Genomic DNA, 24,023 nt, shown 5'->3' with positions numbered 1-24,023 from the left:
CTATTACACGTATCTGTAAGATATATGGTAAAATGTTATTCTCAAAGTACTATTAAATGGACATACTACTGTGCAATAACTCTATAAAACAGCTTTGGTTCTATGCAGCAATGAAGACCCCATACCGCCAAAAATAAACAAATAAATAAAATTATTAAAAACAATTTTTTGGTGACATCTGTCTACTTCATAAAAGCCCTGCTCTCCTAGGTCATAAATTTTATCTAAACTGAATGTATTAACAATCACATTCACACACAATATTAACCAATATTAATATCAGTTATTAAAATTTTTGTTCATCTTAGTATTTGTAAGATTCTTGGGAAAATTAATTGGGTTACCCAAGACTCTTTACAAGGATCAACATCTGTGTCTGTCTCCAGAATTTATTTAGAGGCCACAACTGGACAAGTAAACAAAGGTGTGGGGACAAGAGTATCTCTGCAACACTGTTTACAGTAACAAAATAATAAAAACAACTTAAGCATCCCCCCAAAAAAGAAAGTTTTGAGATTAAGAGATTTTGGAACTTTCTTACAATAGAATGTTACTCAGCCTTTAAATAAAAAGAAGAACATGCTGTCACTAGAAGAGAAAGATGATCAAGGTATCTTTTCTTGTTAATAAGAAAAAGGAAGTTAAATAATATCATATAATCAAATTTTTATGAAATATTTGTACTATGGAGTCATATCATATATACATGTGTGTGTGTGTGTATATATATATATATATATATATATATATTTAAATTATGTAAATTCAGGCATTTGACCTCACAATTCCACTCAAAAAGGTTCCTAAGAATGACTGAACAGGAAGATACTGCCTGTCTGACCACCTCTCCATGATGAGTATTAGTTTAATACTTAAAAACACACACTTTTGTATAACTCTCCTCTGAAACCCAGCCAATGACCTGGTGTGCTGGAGGAATGAGGAATGAGTGTGCTGCTCATTGACTTTTTTTTTCCATTTATTTTTATTAGTTGGAGGATAATTACAATATTGTAGTGGGTTTTGCCATACATTGACATGAATCAGCCATGGATTTACATGTGTTTCCCATCCCGATCCCCCCTCCCACCTCCCTCCCCATCCCATCCCTCTGGGTCTTCCCAGTGCACCAGCCCTGAGCACTTGTCTCATGCATCCAACCTGGGCTGGCGATCTGTTTCACACTTGATAATACACATGTTTCAATGCTATTCTCTCAGATCATCTCACCCTCGCCTCCTTGAAGCCACCCTTTATACTCTTCTCTGTGATACTGGGTCTACGTTGAGCAAATCCTGCTTCTGCTATGCTATTTCTCCCTTTAGGTTCTGCATGGCTGGGGGAGGGAGAAGGGACTGGCTGCTTCCTCTCTGCCTGCAGTTCTTCTCATCTTGGTAGTGGCAGTTGCTTCTAGTTTTCTCTTTCTTCCAGCACTTCCAGAAAAACCATCATCTTACCTTCCTTGGAGGTACCAGCATCAGCTGGGCAATTCTTTCTCCCGGGAGGTCTGAGTCCAGACTCTCAGCCCTTGTGAGATCTTTCCCCTAATGACACTAGGCTATGCCCCCTCCTCAGGTATTTGAGTCCCAGCTCTGAGGCCTCTCTTCTGAGCTTGGAGGTTCCGATAACTCCAAGCTCCTCCAACTAGACCCATGGTTCTCAAACACAGTCCTGGGACTAGCAGTATCAGCATTTCCTAGGGAACGCTCATGAGAAATGCAAATTCTCAAGTCCCTACTCCAGCTGCAGTGAAAGAGAAACTCTGGAGTGGGGCCAGCAATCTGTGTTCAAACAAGCCCTTCAGGGGGATTCCAGTGACACTTAGGTTTGATACTCACTGCCACAGACCCCAGCCCTAGAGTGCTGTGCTATTCCTTGTAGTTACAATTTCTGTAAGACTTCAATTTTCCTTTTTGGTTCTCTCAGTCCTCAAAAATACGTTTGACTAATTCCCTATGTAACATTTCTTCAGAGGAAATATCTAGTGTGGTTTCTGTCTGACTGAAATAAGGGAAGAACTTAGTTGGTCATCTACATGATGAAAGCAGAATTTAGTTAAAATTACCAATGAAAACCCCCTGAAATTTCCCATAGAGGATGGCATACAGATATTCCACGTTTCAGTAAGCCCACCAGATTCAGCTCCAGAATTGATGCCTGATTCCTCTGCAGAGATAAGTAATCAGCCTGGCTGTAGTTTGAAATAGGTACTATCTAAAACCTCTAGTCATATTCAGCATGGTGAGATGCTTGTGTTATGAGGGCACCTGAAAGCTGAAAACTATACTGGTTTAGAAGTCCTGTGCAAACTTGGACACATTTCTTCCTCTATGCTTTATTTTTTTTAACCTATATAATGGACAGACTGGACCAGAGCTCTGGCTTTTAAAATCTTTTGTAAATTGTGGTAAGTACACATGTAATATAAAATTTTCATCATTTTTTAGTGTACAGCTCAGTAATGTTAAGTACATTTATATTGTTGTGCAGTCTCCAGAGCTCTTCGTTTTGTAAAACAGAAACTCTATACTTACTAAACAAGAACTCCTCATTCCTACCTCTCCGCAGCCTCTGACAACTACCATTTTAACTTTATACATCTATGAATCTGATTATTCCAGGTACCTCATATAAATGGAATCATACAGTATTGATTCTTTTGTAACTGGCTTATTTCACTTAGTGTAACATCTGCAAGGTTCATCCATGTTGCAGAATGTGTGTCAGAATTTCCCCCCTTTTTAAGGCTGAATAACTACTCCACTGTGACTTCCCAAGTGGTGCTAGGGTAAAGAACTTGCCTGCCAATGCAGGAGACCTAAGTAATGGGGGTTCAATCCCTGGATTGGGAAGATCTCCTGGAGGAGGGCATGGCACCCACTCCAATGTTCTTGCCTGGAAAATCCCACGGACAGAGGAACCTGGTGGGCTACAGTCCACGGGGTCACAAAGAGTTGAACATGACAGAAGCCACTTAGTGTGCGCGCGCGCACACACACACACACACACACACACACACAATACTCCACCGTATGTATATGCCACATTTAGTTTATATCTTCATCTGTCCATGGACACTTGATTGTTTCCACCTTTTGGCTACTGTGAATAATGCTGCTATGAAAACAGGTGTATGGAGTACTGACTTTTAAATTGTAACTACTTTGTAACAGTAATAATAATAACAGCATTCACTGGACACAAAGTGTGAGCTGGCACTGTCTTAAATGCTTCACACATATTAACTCATTTAATACTCAAACAACTTTACCAGTTGTGTACTTTTATCATCCTTGTTTTCCAGGAGAGGAAACTGAAGACCAGAGAGTTGAGTTATCCTGTCTGAGGTTATAGAGTAGGTGTATGGTAGAATCACACAGAGGGCCAGGCAGTCTGCCCCAGGATGGAGCTTTCAATCACACTGCAGGCTGCCTGAGGCATGGGGGCACCCCTGAGTCTCTGCCGGGATCATTACAGGGATGGGCCCAAATCCCCCCCCAAGTTAGAGCCCCTCCACTTTTATCTACTTTTATTTGAACACCAATTTCTATAGCTACAAACAAGTGTGAAAAAAATATCACTGACTAAATGGTAGAGCTCCTTCTATTCTCATATTCTATGAGTCTAGCCTTTTTATTAGTTTTTAAAAAAATCAACAGCATGCCATGGCAGAACAGTCTAGTAACCTGGCAACCGTGTTTGTTGATAGGAAATACCTGAGCGCTGGGTTCACTGCACTCCAAGGTTTCTGACTCAAACGTCTGTTTCTGAAGCGTCCTGTGAAAATCTTTTCTGGATCCAGTCTTTTTAAAGCTGCAAATCTCTGAACTTCCTTGGTTCCTTTCATTGTTGTTATTAAATAAGAGAGAGAAGGAGAGAGGGAGAGAGAGAGAGAGAGGCAAAATCATTAGTCTAAAAATAAAAGTAATGGCTTAAGCGCAGACATGGTTCTGAAAGATCCTGCAAAGACAGGACCAATTGTAATTCTTCACATCTAATTGTGCACCAGGCCTAACACAAGGCTCTGTTGTAAAGAGATACAAACTTGCCTCCTCGCTGGCTCATTATTAAAGGCAAGAGTGGCCTGGGAAAATGCCACTTCAGAGGTGCGGTCATTTCAGCTGTGGGGCATTTGGCTCCAAGCTGAAGCTGAACTATGACCCCAGTGGAAGAGGCTGGAATAAATCTAGCAAAGTGCAGAAGCAGGGAATAAAGGTCATTTGAAGATGAAAACAGAGGAAAACATCTAATCTTCAAATTAATGTTCTTAGTAAAGAATAAAAAAGGCAGGATGTGGTTAAGAAAAATAGAATTAAATGATCTATGTACTGAAAATCTTTGCTACCATTCTCAGCCACTACTCCATGCATGTCATTAAAGTTGTTTTAATAAGTGTTGCAAATATTATATGATATCACTTATATATGGAATCTAAAATATAATACAAATGAATCTATATACAAAACAGAAACAGATTCACAGGCATAGAAAAACAAACATAGTTACTAAAGGCGAAAGGGGGAAGGAATAAATTAGGGGTATGGGGTTAACAAACTACTACATATAAAATAGATAAGCAACAAGGATTTACTGTATAGCACAGGAAACTGTATTTAATATCTTAAAATCACCTATGATGAAAAATATTCTGAAACATACATCTATAAATATATACATATATAACTAAATTACTTTGTTATATACTTGAAGCTAACACACCATTGTAAATCAACTACACTTCAACTTTTTTACGAATGTGTTGCTATGGAAAGGGTTTAATGTAATGTCTAGCACTGTCATTGGAGAAAGAAGTTAGACCATTACAAAAAAGGCAACAGATACAAGTTGTCAAATAATAACTATAGAAACCAACATGTGCATTCCCTATTTTTCTGACTCAAAGCCTTCTTGGAAAACATGCTGCAAACTCAACCACACAAACATGCACCTGTCTTGTTTGATTTCCCACACTATTAGAAAACCATTGAGGAAGCTGGTGAAGGGATGTAAAACGAGGTTAGGATTTATTACGCAGATCAAACAGAAGACAGACAAAGCAGGAAATGTAAGAGAGCTACTAGCAATAATCCAAATACAGTTTATAACTCTTTGGGAGGGGTGAAATGTTGGGTTATGCACAGGGGCACAGAGCAAGTATTCAATACTAAGTGAAAGGAGTCAGGAAAAAAATAAAAAGATAACTGCATGATTCCATTTACATGACATTGTGGAAAAGGAAAAGCTATAGAGACAGAAAAGAGATCAGTGGCTGCCAGAGTCTGGGGGTTAAGACAGTGACCGCGAGAGGCCTGGGGCAATTTAGGGGGGCGGGTACTGGGACTGTTCTGTGTCTTGATTGTAATGGTGGTTACACAACTGTATGCATTTGTCAAAACTCACAGAACTGTAATCTAAAAAGCATGAATTACAATTACCTCAAAATCAATGGAGAGAAGTTTAGGATTATGCCTGACATTGATTAGGATACTGTTTACACTTAATACTCATTAAACATAAGGTCTGATATTTTGCTATGGTTTATTATATTGCTTTACAGAATGATGGGTTTTGTTGAGCAGGAGTAAATGGATTCAAGTCCTGGCTCCACAGTTTACAAGCTGTATGACCTAGGGCAAATTACTCTATTTTTTTGTGTCTCAATTTTGTTATCAGAATAATAGGAATTAAACTAATACCTACTTCATCAGTTCTATTGCATGCAATAAACACATTCACATATGTAAAATAGAAAATTTCCTGACTTATGGCAATAATTCAATAAATATCTGCAACTACTTGATGATGTTTATTAAATGGTATTAGAGAACATCATTCAATTGTCCCTGTCAACTGACAAAGAATCTAAACTAGACCAATAAATAAGATATGATAAGCAAAGGGAAAAAAGGGTACAACTCAGTGTTGTTGAAGATTTCCTTTAACATAGTGGTCCATGGTAGATTTTACATGATAGGCACTACAATGCATATATTCATGGGATAAAGATAAGATTTGAAAAATCTTAAGAATTGTATTTTAGGGCTATTCTAGTTCCAATTCAACCAATCCAAAATATCCTTTTCATGTGAAATAAGGTCTTCTGAGGACTTCAGAAAAAGCACTTATATCAGTATGTCAGAGGAATGAACCCAAAATTTTACCTCATGTTTTAAGGCATCACAGGTAAAAAACTACTTTTCTCTGGAGGACCATACCTAATGAAGCCATTTAGTTTTCTATGGATATGCCTTTGCTATCCATAACCATACAGTCAAACACTGATTTAGTTGCTCTTTTATTCCTCAATTATCTCCTTGCTGATATTACATTTCTCTGTAATATCTAGGGATAGTCTTTTATGTCCTTGCTATCTATGATAATGGCTTTGAATCCCACTTAGGGGGCAGGGGAGTGGAGTAATGGCCATTTGTGTTCCTTCCCACTCTCATAATGCTATAGGACATTTGCCACTCAGGTTCTATAATTGAGACTTTTAAATCAGACAAATAGTGTGTTTGTGAAGGATAGGGGAAAATTCTAGATTTTTAATGTATTAGGGAAAGACGAAACTGCACAGAAACACAAAATTCATGGTTTCCTTTTGAGAGAAATATATTTTCCTACTTGAAATGTTTGTCTGTGTTACTTAGACTGGAATTATGCCTTGAATAATTCCATTCTAACTTTTTACTGTCTATAGCACAAAGTTTACTGTCTCTGCTCTAAAAATCATGCTTTTTCTCTTCATGACTTTTGAAAATGATCATTAAAATCTAATGAATAGACAGTGCCATGGTTGCATGTTTATCTCATCTTATTTCCATACATTTTGATAATTTTGTATAGACTGCTATTTACTGCCATCCTTTGGGTAACAGTAAATATTTTAATCATTATTTCCTCTGTAATTTTCTTTAACAAACTAAAGAGAGAATAACTTAGGAATGTGTTTGGTGTCTTGGTGGAGAGTGGAGCTCTCAAGTAATTAAACTTGTTTACATGCTATTTATTCTTGGTCTATTATCCACAGTGAAACATTTGATGAGTGTTATGAGCAGCATCATAAAAGCCCTTAGACTTTGTCTTTCATCCCGGGTGATTAAGGTAATTCTGAAGGAAGGTCATGCTCAAGGAGAGCTGGGATATCAAGGAAAGGGGTATCATCTGTTTTATTACTCCATATTTTACTCCCAGTGAACTGGTAAACAATTATAATTCAAACACATCAGTGCATATAATTCAGTTACTCCCAAAACACCATAAAAATGTCTCCCTGATCAATAATTGCTTATTATGACACGCATTTCTTATGCTGGCTGTCAAGGTGCTTAGCTATTTGCTTTCTAAAAGTATGGAAAGCAATCCAGGCTCATCAGCCCCTACAGTTACAAACAGCAATCCAGCTGTGGAAATCACTGAGCCACTCTTGACCTGCTATGCGCAGATTCCCCATCCCCACAAATCCACTCCCACGAAAGCCCAATTCACAGGCCAGCCCTTCACCCGCCTTCCCTGACCTGGCCAGAATTAACTGCTTCCTTCTGTGAATTTTCAAAGCCTGTTGCTTGGACTTCTCCTACAAGCTTCCATCATGCTCTATATTACAGTCTAATTACTTGTCTAAATTTTCACCTCCCCTGCTAAACAAGTGCTCTTCCTCACTAGACTATGACTTCGCCAAAGACAGAGATTCCTTTGAGCTAGGATTCCTGTGTATTCCTCTTTCTATCCTCCTTGATGCCTTATTCTCAGGAGGTATTTGTTGAATGGGAGAACAAATGAAACTCTAACAAGCAAATAGTCATATCATACTCCTCTCACACAAGGGTTTTCAAATCTCCCAGACCCACCATCGTCTTTCTCTATGACAAATATTTAATAATGCCATCTTTACAACTCAACTTTCTTATTTTTATGTCAATAAAAATGTCCCAGCTGTTATTTATTGAGAAATAAAAGAAACATAGCACATAAAGCAGCATGTGTGTAAATATGCAAATGCTTGGACACAACTGCACCAGAGAATATAGTGAAACACCTGTCTGCACCTGCGGGAAGAGGCGTTGTAAATGAACACCTACAAAACCAACACACGCATGCTGTGTGGGTGCACAAGCACCACCAAGCAGCACTGCTGGCAGTAATGCGATTTTCCAAGATGGGGGGAAACTCTTGGAGAGCTCTAACCAGCATAAAGCTTAACTTCCCCTATGTTTACAGGAAAGCTGTTTCCTTGGAAAATTCAGTTCAAAAGTATTTGGAAGAAGGCATACAGGCTTGGCTCAGATACGTACAGACTGGATTTTCACAACCCTCAATGTCCAGAGGACATGTGATTGTTGTGTTGGATACTGAATTTGGGACAATCCTTCATTGTGTGTGATGCCCAATGCACGTCAGGGTGTGAAAGGCAGTAGTCCACCCCAGTCATTGAGATGATAAAAAACAGAAACCTTAACTACCCTCATTGAGACCCACTGCTACTAGGACATCAGAAAACTGGAATTTCCAATTCCAATTTAAATCATAAGCTTTAGCAACATGTCTGGGAAAGGAAATCCACAAAGACTTCCTGGAAGCGGTGAAATGGAACAAGTTTAACCAGGAAAACAGCTACATGCAGGTGTTTAATTGTTTGGGGGAGAATTCTAGTGGTGGAATCCTAAAGTAAATGCTTTTCAGAGTTCTACTTTTGGTTTTCGTAAGAAAGTAAATGTCCCATATAGAAATAACATAGTTTACCAAAAATAGGGATGTTAGGAGATTTCAAATTCAATGTATCCCCACAAATTAAGGGTATTTAGATCTATAGTACGTGCACTGGTATTGCATCTAATGGTATTATCACTGATGCTAATATAGTTATCATTTCTTGGACTCGTGATTGTCTTAGTTGAGATTCCTTAGACACTGAGGCTGAGACAGGGACTCAAGTGCAAATGATTTTTGAGAGTGTGCACTTTAGGAAAAGAAAAGCCTGTAAGAGAGACAGGGAAGCAGAAGGAGTCAACTAAGGAAGTAGGCTCAGATAAATTCTTGGCATTATACACAGGGTACTCTGGAATGTTCACATTACAAAGCTGTCCTACTATCCCACTTTGAGGCAAGAAATGGGACTATGATACCCCTTGCACCAGTGCTGCTGTGCCAGTCAGGCACTGCTTATCACCAACCAACCCACAGTGGGAGGTTAGGTTAGGGGCTGAGAGGTAGACTGAATTGCTCAAATGTCTTTGGGCGCAACAGCTCCTATATACTCAAAGCAGCTGTGAAATAAATGCATGAGATGGCAAAGGGGACGTACTAACAGTCTTTATTACAATGCCAGGCACCTAACATATATTATTTTCCTTTTATTTTATAATAATTTCGAATTTATAGAAAAATTGAAAATATAGTACAAAAGCCTTTTCCCTCTCCCAAACCATTTGAGAGTAAGTAGTTGACCTAACTCTCCATTACCCCTGAATACTTTACTGTGTCATTTCTACAAACAGGGGCTTCCCAGGTGATACTGATGATAAAGAGTCCGCCGACCAATACAGGAGATGCAGGAAACTCAAGAGACTCAGGTTTGATCCCTGGATTGGGAAGATCCCCTTAGAGGATCCAGTATCCAACCCGCTCCAGTATTCTTGCTACCTTGCCATGGCAAGAATAGGTATTCTTGCCTGGAAAATTCCATGGACAGAGGAGCCCTGCAGACTACAGTCCATGGGGCTGGAAAGAGTCAGAAACTGAGCATATGCTATAAACAAGGACATTATCCATTATAATTAGTATGCAACCATCACATTCAGGAAATTAACACTGGCACATTATTACCACCTAATCTTCAGACCCCATTCAGCTTTCACCAAATGTGAAATGCCTTTTAGAGCAAGAGGATCTCATCCAAAGTCATGCATGTCATATGCTTTTAGTCTTATTTACTGTGGAACAGTTCCTCGTGTTTCCTTGACTTTCATGACCTTGAGATTTTAGGCCTGTTATATTTTAGAAAGTCCCTCCACTTGTGTTTGATTATTGTAGATGCCTCATGCCTCATCAAGCTTTCAACTTATTTATTTGTATCATTACAGATTCAGTTTCCTATTTTATTCAACACATCCTACTCCATTTCTATTATTACTTATGTTGGTGCTCTAATCATCCTCAATTTGACCAGGGTGAATCCCTTCAGCCGCTCTTACGTCTTTTTCACACGTCCCCAGCAGGCACTGATCACATCCTACTTTCCGCCTCAAGACATTCCAGGCTGAACTTACTTTTTCTTTTCCTCAAATCTGGTATCAGTCATTTCTCCAAGAAGCTGTGATTCTTTTTAGTGGAAAACGATTCTTAGGAGCCAAGATGTTGGTGTTGGGTGTGCTTATGGCTATTAAAGTATTGATCCTCCTATGTCTTTTCAGTGAACAGAGTTAAGTAGGGAGGATATGTGTGTGTGTGTACCCATGTGTGGGCTGAAAGCCAGGAATTCATGTTGATCCTTGCTATCTCAATCTGACATCACCGTATCCATTCTAGTTTTCTTCCTTTCCATATTTTTAACTCACTTCTCGGGGAGTGAAAAATCTGACACCTACTGTCCCTAATATGTATCAATCCCCTTATACGTAACCATTGCCAACATCACCCCTTCCCCCACCCAGCTGCCTCCCTAAAATTCTGACTCTGACACCCTGCACCAGGGTTGTCCCTGTGATGTGATGTCCTCTTCAGTCTATGCTGATGCACTCCCACCCAACCAGGACATCCTTGACCGGACTCTGAGCCCTCATGGTAGGCTTCTCCCCTTATTCTACTCAGAATGTCTGCTCTGTCACCACATGCCAGGCTGGCCAGGCTCACATACCCTCCTCACCATGTACGTTCTGATTCTCTGTGCCCGACCAGCCTACTAAATGTGTGCCCTCCTCACCCTGTTTGGCCTTCAGCTCCTTATTCAGCTCATCTGGCCCGCCTCACCTTTACCCTGAGGCAGGGATGGCTAACTTGTTTTAATGGTTTTCACACCAAACTGGACAACAAAGGAGAGGAAAGAAAGAGAAAAAGAAGAAAAGGAACATGCATTGTTTTCCAATCCTTACACAGGCCTTCAAAGTGAGCAACATCTCCCCCTACCATTTCACACTTGAGGAAACTGTGGTTCAGAGAGATTAAGTCACTTGCCCAGGGTCTCATAGCCATTACATAAGGAGCCAGCATCTGGACCCAAGTCCCAGACTCTAAGGTCCAGATTCTGTGCACTCCACCACACTGTCCCTAAAGAGAATGCCCTCAAAATATGTTTGGTCTTTGGATTGTCCCCAGATGTGTGACAGCAGTATTTGAAAAAAAGGCATGCAGTTCTCTGGAGAAGGAATAGATTGTGTTCCTTTCATGAGAATGAGTCTTTCTACCACTTGGCTACTTCTCTGTCTCTCTCTTGTCTGCAAATAGGTTCAACAGGAACAAGGCTTTCTTTGGCTCAGATGCCTGGGTGGGGTAATGAGGCTGGCACTCCGGTAGCTCGTGGCACTCAGCCATCAGTCTCACTACCTACTTCATGGTGGTTTCTGCCTTCTGTGGCTGGCACTTCTGAAATGAGTCATCTTACATGCTTGCCAGCCCTTGGCCTCTCCTTTCCAGCCAGCTTTACCCGTGCTGCCAGCAGGCAGCTCTGCAACCTTCTGAGATGTTCAAATGGGGAAGTAGATGCTAAATCTAGAATGAGGAAGGGGAGCATGGTTTGCTCTGGTTTCAAATCCACAGCCATGGAATACAGCTAGTCTTCATGCTTTCACCCCCAAACCCTGAGGGCTGGCACAGACACAGGGTTAGAGCAGAAATGTTGTGAAATGAATTTTCAACTCTATTCTGTACCTCATTAAAAAAATGCTCATTTTATATGTCTTTGGGGATCCATGTAAAGGACTTCAGAAAACATTCTAATAAAATCAAGGACAGAAAAGAAAATATCCACTTACATAAAATAGCAAAAGAACAATAGCCAAAAAGTCTCATTTCTCCTAGATTTAAGTTTCTTTTGAGGATAAAATCTGATATGAATTTCTTCAGATATAGTGTATAAACTCTTTATCTTTAAATCATAAAGATATAACTCTTTATCTTTAAATCTGGGGAAAATGTCTTAGAATTCACCTCATATCCATGCCCATACCTGATGCAGAAACAGAGGCATAGAGAGAGGTGACATGAGGAAGGTGGAGGGCAGGCATATGGCTGTAATTATGTGTGTGCTGGGGAGGGGATTTGTGGGGGTTCACTCACAAGTAAACATTCTTGGAAATAAGTTGTGTATTTTATGAAACAATAAAGAAAGCTAAAGCAGATATAGTTCTGGTCTCCAAGGTTACCACACATAAGGTCTTAAACTAGGTTGTTCCCTGATTTTTATTCCTGTGGCCCATGCAAGTTTCCCTATGAAGAAGCATGTGACACTGAATCTGTGACATCAATATCCTCCAAGGTGCACATGTCCTAAGAAAGACAAAGGGTACGTGTGAACTATAAATTTTAATTCACTGCTTTCTTTCCACCTTAGAACAAACTGTTAGTTAATTCCTTTCAGAATTTTTCCCGTTAAAATTTGATTTCTCAGGAAAAACATTCACTAATTCAGTGTGTTGTCATTTAGGGCAGTGTAATCTTAGGAAGCAACTTAGTATTTGCCTGTATTTTCCACTATTTTGAGTTGGGTAGTTTTGTGCCAGGACATTAGATCATATGAAGCTTTTTATTTGAATCATGAGGGATTTCATACACTAGAAAAGCCTACCCAACCAGCTTACACATACATGTTGCTGAATCTATTTATATTGGTGAGAATAACTTTGAAAAAGCTAGCAAGTTTATGAAATCCCATATGAGGCTCTCTCTCAAAAATCTGTTAGAAAGTAGAAAATAAATATTATAAAATGGAGCTTAGTTACACATAAATCTACTCTGTTTTTACCACTACCATTTGCACACTTAGAGCAAACTGGAACCAAAATAATTTTCATAAATTTTTCAAAGAGTCATTTCTTATGAAATATTGCTTGAAAATATCTCCACAAACCTTCCTACACTGCTGGTAGGGCCACTGTGAAAAACAGTATAGAGGCTTCTTTATAAACTGATAATAGAACTACCATATAATCCAGCAATCCCATTCCTAGGCATATATTTGGAGAAAACTCTAATTTGAAAAGATACATACACCCTATATTCACTGCAGCACTATTTACAATAGCTAAGATATGCTTGCTCCTTGGAAGAAAAGCTATGACCAACCTAGACAGCATATGAAAAAGCAAAGACATTACTTTGCCAAAAAGGTCCGTCTAGTCAAAGCTATGGTTTTTCCAGTAGTCATATATGGATGTGAGAGTTGGACTATAAAGAAAGCTGAGTGCAGAAGAATTGATGCTTTTGAACTGTGGTGCTGGAGAAGACTCTTGAGAGTCCCTTGGACTGCAAATAGATCCACCCAGTCCATCCTAAAGGAAACCAGTCCTGAATATTCATTGGAAGGATTGATGCTGAAGTTGAAACTCCAATATGTGGCCACCTGATGGGAAGAAGTGACTCACTTGAAAAGACCCTGATGCTGGGAAAGACTGAAGGTGGGAGGAGAAGGGGACAACAGAGGATGAGATGGGTGAATGGCATCACCAACTCAACAGACATGAGTTTGAGTAAACTCTGGATGTTGGTTATGGATATGGAAGCCTGGCGTGCTGCAGTCCACGGGGTCACAAAGAGTCGGACATGACTGAACGACTGAACCAAACTGAACTGACATTCTTTGCAGTCAATGATGGAGAAGCTCTATACCGTCAGCAAAAACAGGTCTGAGACCTGACTGTGGCTCAGATAATGAACTCCTTATTGCCAAATTCAGACTTAAATTGAAGAAAGTAGGGAAAACCATTAGACCATTCAGGTATGACCTAAATCAAAAATCCCTACGACTATACAGTGGAAGTGACAAATAGATCGAAGGGATTAGATCTGATAGACAGAGTGCCTGAAGAACTATGGATGGAGGTTTGTGACATTGTACAGGAGGCAGGGATCAAGACCATCCCCAAGAAAAAGAAAGGCAAAATGGTTGTCTGAGGGGGCCTTACAAATAGCTATGAAAAGAACAGAAGCAAAAGGCAAGGAGAAAAGGGTATATGGTAGGAGTATGTTTAACTGGTATTTTAGGATGAGTAAGAGAAGAAAACTCCGTGATAGAAAACAATCTTATTAAAGTGAATATAATAGCTTCCAGTATTCTTGCCTGGAGAATCCGGTGGACAGAGGAGCCTGGTGGACTGCTGTCCATGGGGTCACACAGAGTTGGACACAACTGAAGCAACTTAGCACGCATGCATGCATTGGAGAAGGAAATGGCGACCCACTCCAGTGTTCTTGCCTGGAGAATCCCAGGGACGGAGGAGTCTGTGGGCTGCTGTCTATGGGGTCGCACAAAGTTGGACATGACTGAAGCGACTTAGTAGCAGCAGCAGCAGCAGTAACTTTCACTTTTAAAACAATAACTAGAATAAGGTTAGAGGAATTTAAATTTTAGTTTAATCAATAATATCCAGCATTGGCAAGGATATGGGTGGGGAGGGCAGTTTCATCTCCAGTTGGTAATGGAGTAAATCAACACAACTTTTCTGGAGAAGAATTTGGAAGTACTTACTAGACTATATGGTTCCATTTCTACCTTCAGAAATATTCACACATGTGTAGAGGCAAATGTGAATGGATTTTCATTATGGTATCATTTATATCATGAAAAATGAAGACAACTAAGCGTCTAACAACAGAAAAGAAGTCAATAATTTATGGTATATTCCTTCACACCTGGAGTGCCCGGCAGCATTTTAAAAGAAAGGGATAGATAGGTCTTTGATATAGGAAGATGCCAAACACATTATTGAAAACAATTATGCATGTATGTAAAATATGTATGTGTGTGTATATTTGGCATATAAAAATGTTTATATAAAATACAAATATTCATATGTGTTTGTGAGGGGATCAAAAGAAGATCTAGAAGGCTACCCAATGATCTCTATGCAGTTTAGAATTGATAGAAAAAAAAAAAACTCTCCAAAACACAGAGACCAGAGTGGTGGAGGGTTAGGGGCAAAAGGAGGATGAAATGGGTAAAGGTGATCAACCATAAGGTGATGGATAGAAACCACATTTTTTGGTAGTGAGCATACTGTAGCATACATAGAAATAGAAATATAACATTGTAGATGTAAAACATATAATGTTATAAACTAATGTTACTTCAATAAAAAATAAATCTGAGAAAAAGTTTTAAAAAGAAGAGTGAGTTGAAGAGGACACGGAGCAAGCAATTAGTGAGGCAAGAGACTAGTTTTTTACTTAGTACACTCCTTATTGCTTGATTTCTTTCAAAACAGGCACTCACTATTTGACACATAAAATAAGAAATTCAAATGAAAGCTCATTAATCACCAATTAATAACTGGTCAGCAACCATTATTGTGACTTCCTTCAACTTCCCAGCCTATGAAGACACAGAAAAACAGAAACTCACCAAAACAGAAAACTTAATGCCTAAGTGTAGACAGAATTTCTGTGGATCCAATGAAGCTAGAAGGAGAATGTACCATACTTTGTCCCCAAAGGGGAACATAGAGGATAGCGTTTTGTACTTCCCTTCTTGCCAGTCCCTAAACAGTCAATGTCTATAATAATAGTCAGAAATCTAAATTTTCCTTCTTCATTGCAGTGGTTTATCTACGAAGCCACTCACAGGTTCCACCTGGTTTTACCGACATGAACCATCACCAGAACCACCGCCTTCCTTGCCTTTCTCTTTCTACCATCAATCTGCAACCATATAGAAACAACTCACAGAAAACAACCAGCCTAAAACATATGTAGAACTGGGAGATGAAGGGCATCTGGCAATAATGTACTGGATGCTCCTTGCAAATAAAGTATTATGGATACACATGAGGGCAGAATGATCCTGGAAGGGGTGTGTGCTAGGAATTATAGCTTTTATGTTAGAGTATCAGATTTAGCATACCAAAGGGTCAAATAGTAGAAAAGGATGATTCCTCAGCAAAACACTAGTCAAAGCTTTCCAGAAACTGATAATGAATTTCAAAGTTGCACACTTCTACCTGTCCATTAGCTAATTTCTGGGAAACAAACTGGTCCACTACCCAAATGTGAAGATAACAAGGCCAATTACAAGTCTCATCTTCTACATGTTGCCAAACATAATGTTAAAACAGACATTGCTTTGTTTTGTGAAAATAAAAAGATGCAAAACTTGAATAGAATAAATGTATGAATAATTACTGCTCCTACAGAAGAGTTAAAAACAAGTGGAGACACACAAGGGAACAGAAGCAATAATCATAGGGGCTAATGGTCTAGATTAACATTTTAATCCAAAATTCTTAGTAACTAATATTAGGTTTGTGGATTAAATTTTAAGCATGACAGCAAAAATATAAACCATTAGGAAACTTGCTAATATAGATTTCATTAATAAATAATTTTGAATGTTAAAAAAAGTATTCCTGGGTAAGGAATTTATATTATATGAAAGACAAAGAGTTAATGTTTTAGCAAATGAAAGCAGTCCTAAAGATAAACATGACCAGACAAAAACATTAATAGAGATACACAAATTTAATGAATAAGCAGAGCACCAAGGAAAACTTACAAATGGTCAGCAAATTTACAGAAAAAAGATACCAAATCTAAATAACCAAAGGAATGCAAATAAAAGACTACCTTTTTACAAATAAAATTAGAAATTTATGAAAACATCCAATATTCTTGAGGATTCATACATATATTGTTAATAATCTCTCTGATATATTATTATTCCCAAATCCTTAAATTTGTGCATATACTTAAACAGAGAAACTCCTCTTATAGGAATTTATTCCAAAGGGAAAAAATCACAACTAAACACAAGAATGTTGCTCTGCTAGGTATAACACTGAAAAACAGGGAATTATCTAAACACGAAAATTGGTTAAATAAATTTTTGTATCTATGTATGTTATACAATTTTTAAAAACTGTGTTGAAGAAAATATTTAATAGCAAAGAGCTAATTATCACTTACTGTGAAGACTGAAAAAGCATGCTACAAATAATAATCTGACTTAAGTTTTATATAAATATAAACAAAGAAATATGATTCAAAGGTAACACATCAAATGTTAATGGTGGTTATCTGTCTATAGTGAAATTGAGTTTGTTTTCTCTTTTAATTTCCCTATGATCTCTAAAATTTTTACGATGAGTATTCTAAGAAGAGTCCTTTAAGTTTGTTCAAGATAGAGAAAAAAATTGCCAGTGGGAATTGCCATGAAGAATGAAAAAGCGCACTGTCCCAAACAGAAAATAAAAACCAACTGTAGCAAAATGGACCTTTCTATTTATTGTCCCTTCTCAGATTTTTTTAGAACCTTCATATCCAGAAAGTATCTCTAATTATAACATTTAAAAGCATGAGAACAACTTGTTCTGAAAACTTCTATTTATTATCAGCAAAGTATACTCTTATCTGACTGCCCAGCAAACTTGGTTTTCCATTCACTTTAGAATAGACGATAGATGAACATCTTTCTCTTAATTACTTCATACAAGCAAAGCCTTCTATTTGTCAGCTACTGAAAATAGTATTCATACTGACATTACTCCAAAACACATCAGCACAAATTCAATGGCACAATTCCAGGAGCTGGATAAAACCCAGTCTCCAAAGTCTTTCATCGTTTATCTCACAGAACAGAAATTCTTACTGGAGTATAAGAGAGGTGAGGAAATAAGAATTTCAAACTACTAATGTGTTGTCACAGGCTCACCTAGCCAGGTGAGTGGAGTGTTGCCCCCTATTGCTGGTTCTTCCCAGCCAGCTCCCTAACATGTATACACAAACACATTGAGAATTCTAGCGTGGGTAGATGTTTCTCATTAGAGGCAACTGTCAAGGTCACTGGCATGGAGATATAAAGCTCAGGACAATATCAAAGAACATCTGATGAACCCAAGAGAGAAGGATCTTTTTTACTAGAAAGTGAAAGTATTAGTCACTCAGTCATGTCTGACTCTTTGCGACTCCATAGACTGTAGCTCACCGGGCTCCTCTGCCCATCAGACTTTCTAGGCAAGAATACTGGAGAGGGTTGCCATTCCCTTTTCCAGGGGATCTTCCTGACCCAGGGATCAAACCCAGGTCTCCTGCATTGCAGGCAGATTCTTTACCACTGAGCCACCAGGGACTAGACGGCAAGTAATTTATTTCTTGGTCACAAATATAAATGTTACCTTTAAATCTAAGGTCAAATTTTGATTCATTAACCCCTACAACCCCCCAGAAATTCATCAGAACAGAAACAAAAGAACTCTATTCTTTGTGTTTAATATCTAACTTTCTCCTTCAATAGGTGAGTGGATAAATAAAACTATGAGTAAATCCATGTAGTGGAATATTATCCAGCAAAACACAAAATGAGCTATCAAGTCACAAAAAGACATAGAGGGACAAGGAAGTGGTTGCCAGGAACAGATGACCAGGTGGCACACAGGGGATTTTTAGGGCAGTGAAACAATTCAGGATGATACTCCAGTGGCGGATAAACATCATTATACATTTGTCAAAACCACAGAATGTACAACATAAAAAATAAGCCTTTTGGTAGATAATGTATCAAAACTGGCTCATCAATTATATCAGATGTTCCATACTTATGTAGAATTCAATCAAGAAAGGATATATTAGTCAGAGAAAGTTGCATAAGAAAAATCTGATTTGACCTTTCATCCACAGGTAGGATTTGGAAGATAGATGAAAGAGGAGACAGCAAGAGCAAAGGTGTGGGGGAAGGTTGGTCACGTGGGGCAACAGTGAGAAAGAGGCCAGCCCAGAGAAAGGATGGAGCTCCAGGAGTTAAGCGATATTAGTTTCAGGAGACAGAGTGGAGCCAGATTGTTAAAATCCTTGAAAGGCAAGAAGGTGGTGTTTATATTTGATACAGCAGAAAATAGGGTGCCTTAGAAGGTGTTTGAGCAGGAGAGTGATACAAAATATAGTCAAATCCTCACTATTAATGGATTTTGTATTTGCAAATTTACCTCTATGGTAAAATTTATTTGTAATCTCCAAAATCAATATTCTTGGCCATTTAAGGACAAAAAAAAAAAAATCCCAGTATGTTAAAAATAGAGAGAAATGTGTAAGACGTGGTATATGAGAATTCTCAGTGTTTCTTTCTAATCAATTTTCTTATAAGCCTAAACAGTTTTTTTAAAGTTTATTAATTTTTTTTAAGTTATTTTAAAAAGCTAACAATATAAAGTAAATATACAAGTGAAGAGGGAAAAAAATGAACTTACTTCCGATTCACAATTAGCCACTCCCGAATATAGGTCTGAACACAGTCCCTGACGTGTGGGTCGAGTTCAACCCTAGTGAGATGGAAAAAAACATAAAACAAGTTATCACCAGGTAAAAACAATGAAGCAATCCTTTATCATAACCAAGGAGAGCAGCATGATTTCAAAGCCGTATCAACCGAGAATAGGAAAGGTGTTGTTTTCCAATCCTTTCAAGTATCTGAAATATTCCTAAGGCAGTAACATTTTTACTTTGATGAGACAAACATGTTGGCATTTTATGCTTTGTGCGTTTTCTTTATTACAGAGAACAGTGTTAGACTATACCTACCCCTGAAGGCATTCTGACAGGACAGGTAGAGCTAGCTGTAATCATATAGAAAACAGGAAGAATAAGTATAAACACCAATCTGTCCCAAGGGTGATCCTGGCATATTTTTTGCTCATATGTAACCCTGTTAGGACATGCATGTTTTCCTTTTTGAAAGTCCACGAAAGAGGAGTTGTCTTGTGCTATCAGGAGCTGACAGGCCCTGGCTTTGGTTGGTGATTATTAAGTTGGGTGGCTTTTGTCTACTGGTATAGAGTGAGTCGTGAGCGAGACTCTTAGAATACTTCAGAGACTGGGAACTAGAAATCATGAATTCCCCACAACAGAAAAGGTGTTTTTGTTTTGTTTTGTTTTGTTTTGCTGTTCTTCCAAATTGATACTATAGATAAACAGGTCTAAATGCTCTAAGTTATAATTTTCTGGTTTGTAAAAAGACGGACAGTACCTGCCTTGTGGACTGCCTGCTAGTTTTAGATGGAATATTGTAAAAGTCAGATGTGTGGTCTCTGGGCCCTAACTACCCAAACCCCAGCCCCATTCCTTATTCCCTATGTGACCTTGGGCCAGTCACTGAACCCTTCTCAGTTTCCTCATCATATGTGGAGATAGTAATCATGCAGTGCTCCTTTGGAGAGCTGTGATGAAGATTAAGTCAGTATGTGAAGTTCTGAGATGAGTGTCTGGCACATAGTAAGACTTTCCTGTGACAGTTCACATTCGTGTGCCATTCATTCTGCACTAGACACTAGAGCAATCCCTCTATGTGTATTAATTCAGTTAATGTCAGTCAGCGCCACAGAACAGGCACTAATATTATTCTTATTTTGCAGAAGGAGGAGATGGAAACATCTTGCTCAAAGTCACTCAGCAAGTGGAAGAGCAGAGACCTGACCCAGGCTATTCACTTGGGAGTGTAGGCTTACACCCACTACAGTATCACAGCTCAACATCAAGGTCCTAGGTAGGCACGTGGGTTCAACAGGAGTCAGCTGTTGTTTGCTCTGATGATGATGATACTTTCCTGGGCTTTAATTATACACCAGTCTTTTGGGCAACAGTTGAAACAGTAGAGAGTGTTTGAAAGCCATCAGACAGAAAATGTGTTAGTTATCAATTCTGGTGACAGGGTAATATTATGTTCAAAAACTGATGGTAGGAAAAAATTATCTCTTCTATCAAATTTCAAAAAAAGAATCCTCCTAGATGTAAACTGATTGTATTTTAAACAGGCTTTCCCAAGATTCTGATCTCATTTGAAGACAACCATATATTTTACACAAAGAAATAAAACTAAATGATTCTCTACCAAAGGTAATAATAATAGATGTTACCACTATGAGAGTCACAACTGAACAAATGGACTGACAATAGGGAAGAATGCTTCCCAAGGATCACCATGATTTTGTTTTCTGGGAAGTGAGTGTCTTCAAAATGTTAAGAGCTAAGAATGTGGTCAGCTCTTCTGTGTGAATGAGAACTATCTAAACAAAGACCAAAGGGTCAAAATAATACCATGTCACTGTCATCCAACTTCCTAAACTGTGATGAAATAAAATCCAAACTAAAACTGAAATATCCTCGAGTAATGAGGGTAGTGGCCTGTTTTATGATCTCGTTTCCAGGACTTTTTGGGAAAGAAAAGAAGGGTGAGAATGTCCAGGAGAATGTGAATCTTAATCTGCTTTAGAAAATGAATGCAAATAAAAGCTCATCCTAAACCTCCATAGAGACACTGCTTTCTACACTATGGAAATAAAGATGTTACATCTAAAAATAATTCCATAATTTGATACCAATCCACATGGATTAACCCACTGAAGAAATGCAACTGTAAGTAGCTATTCATATATTCACACTACAGAGCTTTCCCCATTGTTTTTCCACTTGACAAAACTTGCTTCAAGAACAGGAACTTTGCCTTATTCATCTTTTTATCCCTGTTCTCAGCATATAGGAGATGCTCAAGAAAAGTGGATTGAACTTACTTTTGTGACTTGATCCAGTCTCATATATGGGAAACAATCAAAATGCTTCTGAATGGAAGCAGTTCAATGATTATTATTTTTGGAAACTGAGATTTTCTGAGTTCTCATGACACCCATGCTCACTGAGCTGACACCTGGGCAGTCTGGGTCTAGAGCCTGCACTCTTCACTTCTTCTTAGGCAGTCCATTTTGTCCCACTGCAGTCCTTTAACTGGCATAGACCCCAAGTGGCTTTTCAAGGCCTTTGGTCAAACCAATTCAAAAACTATCTACCCGGAATTGACAGTGCTATAGAAGTTATCCTGCACATCTTGACAGATTTGAGTAATGTAACTTGTAAGAAAAGTCCAGAATTAGGGTATCTCCCCCTTACCACCAACAGTCATGACAGTCATAATCCCATCCACATTTTCAGAAAACAATTTACCCTTCCTCCGGTAAAGAAGGCTGCAAAGTTCGACATTCCTTCGGTGTGAACACCACATCCAAGTCGTCCTCGGAGAAGTCTCCCAGCTCCTGGGCAAGCTCCACATCCAGGCTGTTCAGGTGTGTCATCAGAAGTCCTTCAAAGTCCACTGGCTCCACGGGGTCATAGAACTGAGGCTGGGGGCCGGGAGAGGACAAGGACGTTCCCACACGGTTTGGGATAAAAGCACTAAGGAGACAGAAGATGCATGCCTTGCCCTCCCTCTCCTCCCAGCTAAGTGGGGCTGTGTTTAGAGAAGATGTCAAACACAGAAGCGGTGATATGGAAAGGAAAAGAAACGCAGCGTGGAGAGTCAAGTCAGAACACGGTGAGTAATTAAAATCACACCCCAAGGCAGAATTTTTCTCTGTTTAATTGCATCTTGATGAGGATTCCTAAGGAGATCCAAAATGAAATCACAAGGTTTTCCTGCATTTTTATAATTTCTCTTGCCAAAGCTCTCTGAGGCCACGTTTACCCAAATATAGTGAAGCAGTGAACTGGAAGCAATTTTCTAGAAATTCAGGTAAACTCAACTCGGAGTATTCAGGTACAGTGTTTTATTTGGCCTGAGTCATCCTCTACATTGATCTTGAAAGCACTTCATTCGTAATCACAGCCCACAGTGAACCAGCCTGGGTGGCTGGGACACTCCAAGGCAGTGATTTCCAAACACTGCTGGGCTGCCTGGTGCCAGCAGGGAAGAACCTGTCACTGACTGCAGTTAAATGAGCAAACGAAGGACAATGGGCTAAGTATTTTTAAGGCTAAATGTACTTGCTTTAAAAGGATTGTTTTTGGGGTTTTTTTGGTGTTGATTTTTGTTTTGGTGTTTTTTGTTTTTTGGTTTTTTTTTGCTCTTCAATTACATCCTTCCACAGTGAGGAGGGGGTGGGGTGGGGGGAGAAATGTTATAAATAGATGGTAATTTAAAAATTAATTTTCCGCAGGCGATAAAAGAAAAATGTATGAAAAGTGTTAAGTCTCTCAGTCACGTCCAACTTTTTTCGACCCCCTGGACTGTAACCCACCAGGCTCCTCTGCCCATGGGATTTTCCAGGCAGGAATACTGGAATACTCCAGACGTTCCTTTTTGCAAGGGATCTTCCCAACCCAGGGATTGAATCCGGGTCTCCCACATTGCAGGCTGATTCTTTACCCTCTGAGCCACCAGGTGATAAAAGAAAAAGTTGGCAATTCAACACATTTTTTCTACCTTGTGAAACTCACTTAAACTTAGGAAACCTTAACGGAATAAAGATAATTTAGATCAAGTTGACGTGTGTGGCAGTGGTAGAAGTAGTGGTAACAGCAGCAGCAGCAGCCCCGTGGTGTTCGTCTGTGGCAGACTATTTGGAGTCATCAGTCCAGGAAACACCCCAGATTCTTGACTTGTACTGTCTCGCTCTGAAACAAGGACAGATCCAAAGAAAGTGCTGACAAAACCGGTTTTTCATCATCCTGAAACCATACACCAGACTAGATGTAAGGCTCCAGGCTGGAGAAGGGGAACAAAGTGTCATGGAAGAGGCAAGAAGATTAGAGAACATAAGTGTGGCTTGCCCCGTCTCCTCCCACCGCTGTGTCCCTGGCGATGGTGGAGACGCGAGCGACATAGGGAAGAGGGAGGATAAAGCTGACAAGAGAGCAAACACAGGCCTTCCTTGTCTGAGATTCTCGGATTCACATAATGCCCTGTGGCAGCTGGATCACAGAGGGCAGAAGAGAAGGGAACAGGAAGTCCTTCACTAGGAGAGAGCCAAGACACTCCCCTGGTTGTCCAAGGCTCTATGAGGCATGACTGAGGACACAGAAGTCTCCCTGGGCTCTGACTGGGGACCTGGAGGTCACTAAGA

The 24,023-nt window shown here is 39.2% G+C and overlaps 1 protein-coding gene and 1 long non-coding RNA gene across 7 annotated transcripts in view; one reads left to right on the top strand and one right to left on the bottom strand.

Annotated features, from left to right (window-relative positions):
• DOCK8 (dedicator of cytokinesis 8) overlaps positions 1–24,023 on the bottom strand; it is a 221,716-nt gene that overhangs the window by 133,338 nt on the left and 64,355 nt on the right. For all 5 annotated transcript variants that reach the window (XM_070480398.1, XM_070480394.1, XM_070480396.1 and 2 more), the window contains 3 exons: positions 22,129–22,304; positions 19,386–19,457; positions 3,717–3,840 (listed from right to left, as the gene is read on the bottom strand). In XM_070480398.1, the coding sequence (XP_070336499.1) occupies positions 3,717–3,840; positions 19,386–19,457; positions 22,129–22,256 (324 nt within the window). In that variant the 5' untranslated portion in view covers positions 22,257–22,304. The remainder of the gene's footprint in view (positions 1–3,716; positions 3,841–19,385; positions 19,458–22,128; positions 22,305–24,023) is intronic.
• LOC139039494 (uncharacterized) overlaps positions 1–24,023 on the top strand; it is a 44,676-nt gene that overhangs the window by 14,399 nt on the left and 6,254 nt on the right. Inside the window, exon 3 of one of the 2 annotated variants that reach the window (XR_011492791.1) lies at positions 20,547–21,385. The exons of the other annotated variant lie outside the window; for it this stretch is intronic. This is a non-coding gene — a long non-coding RNA (uncharacterized lncRNA). Of the gene's footprint in view, positions 1–20,546; positions 21,386–24,023 lie in introns of those variants that run through there. 2 annotated transcript variants of the gene reach the window in all.

Source organism: Odocoileus virginianus, chromosome 18 (assembly GCF_023699985.2).
Source record: "Odocoileus virginianus isolate 20LAN1187 ecotype Illinois chromosome 18, Ovbor_1.2, whole genome shotgun sequence".
Taxonomy (NCBI): Eukaryota; Metazoa; Chordata; class Mammalia; order Artiodactyla; family Cervidae; genus Odocoileus; species Odocoileus virginianus.
The sequence above is the reverse complement of the archived record's forward strand: the minus strand, read 5'-3'. Positions and strand labels throughout refer to the sequence as shown.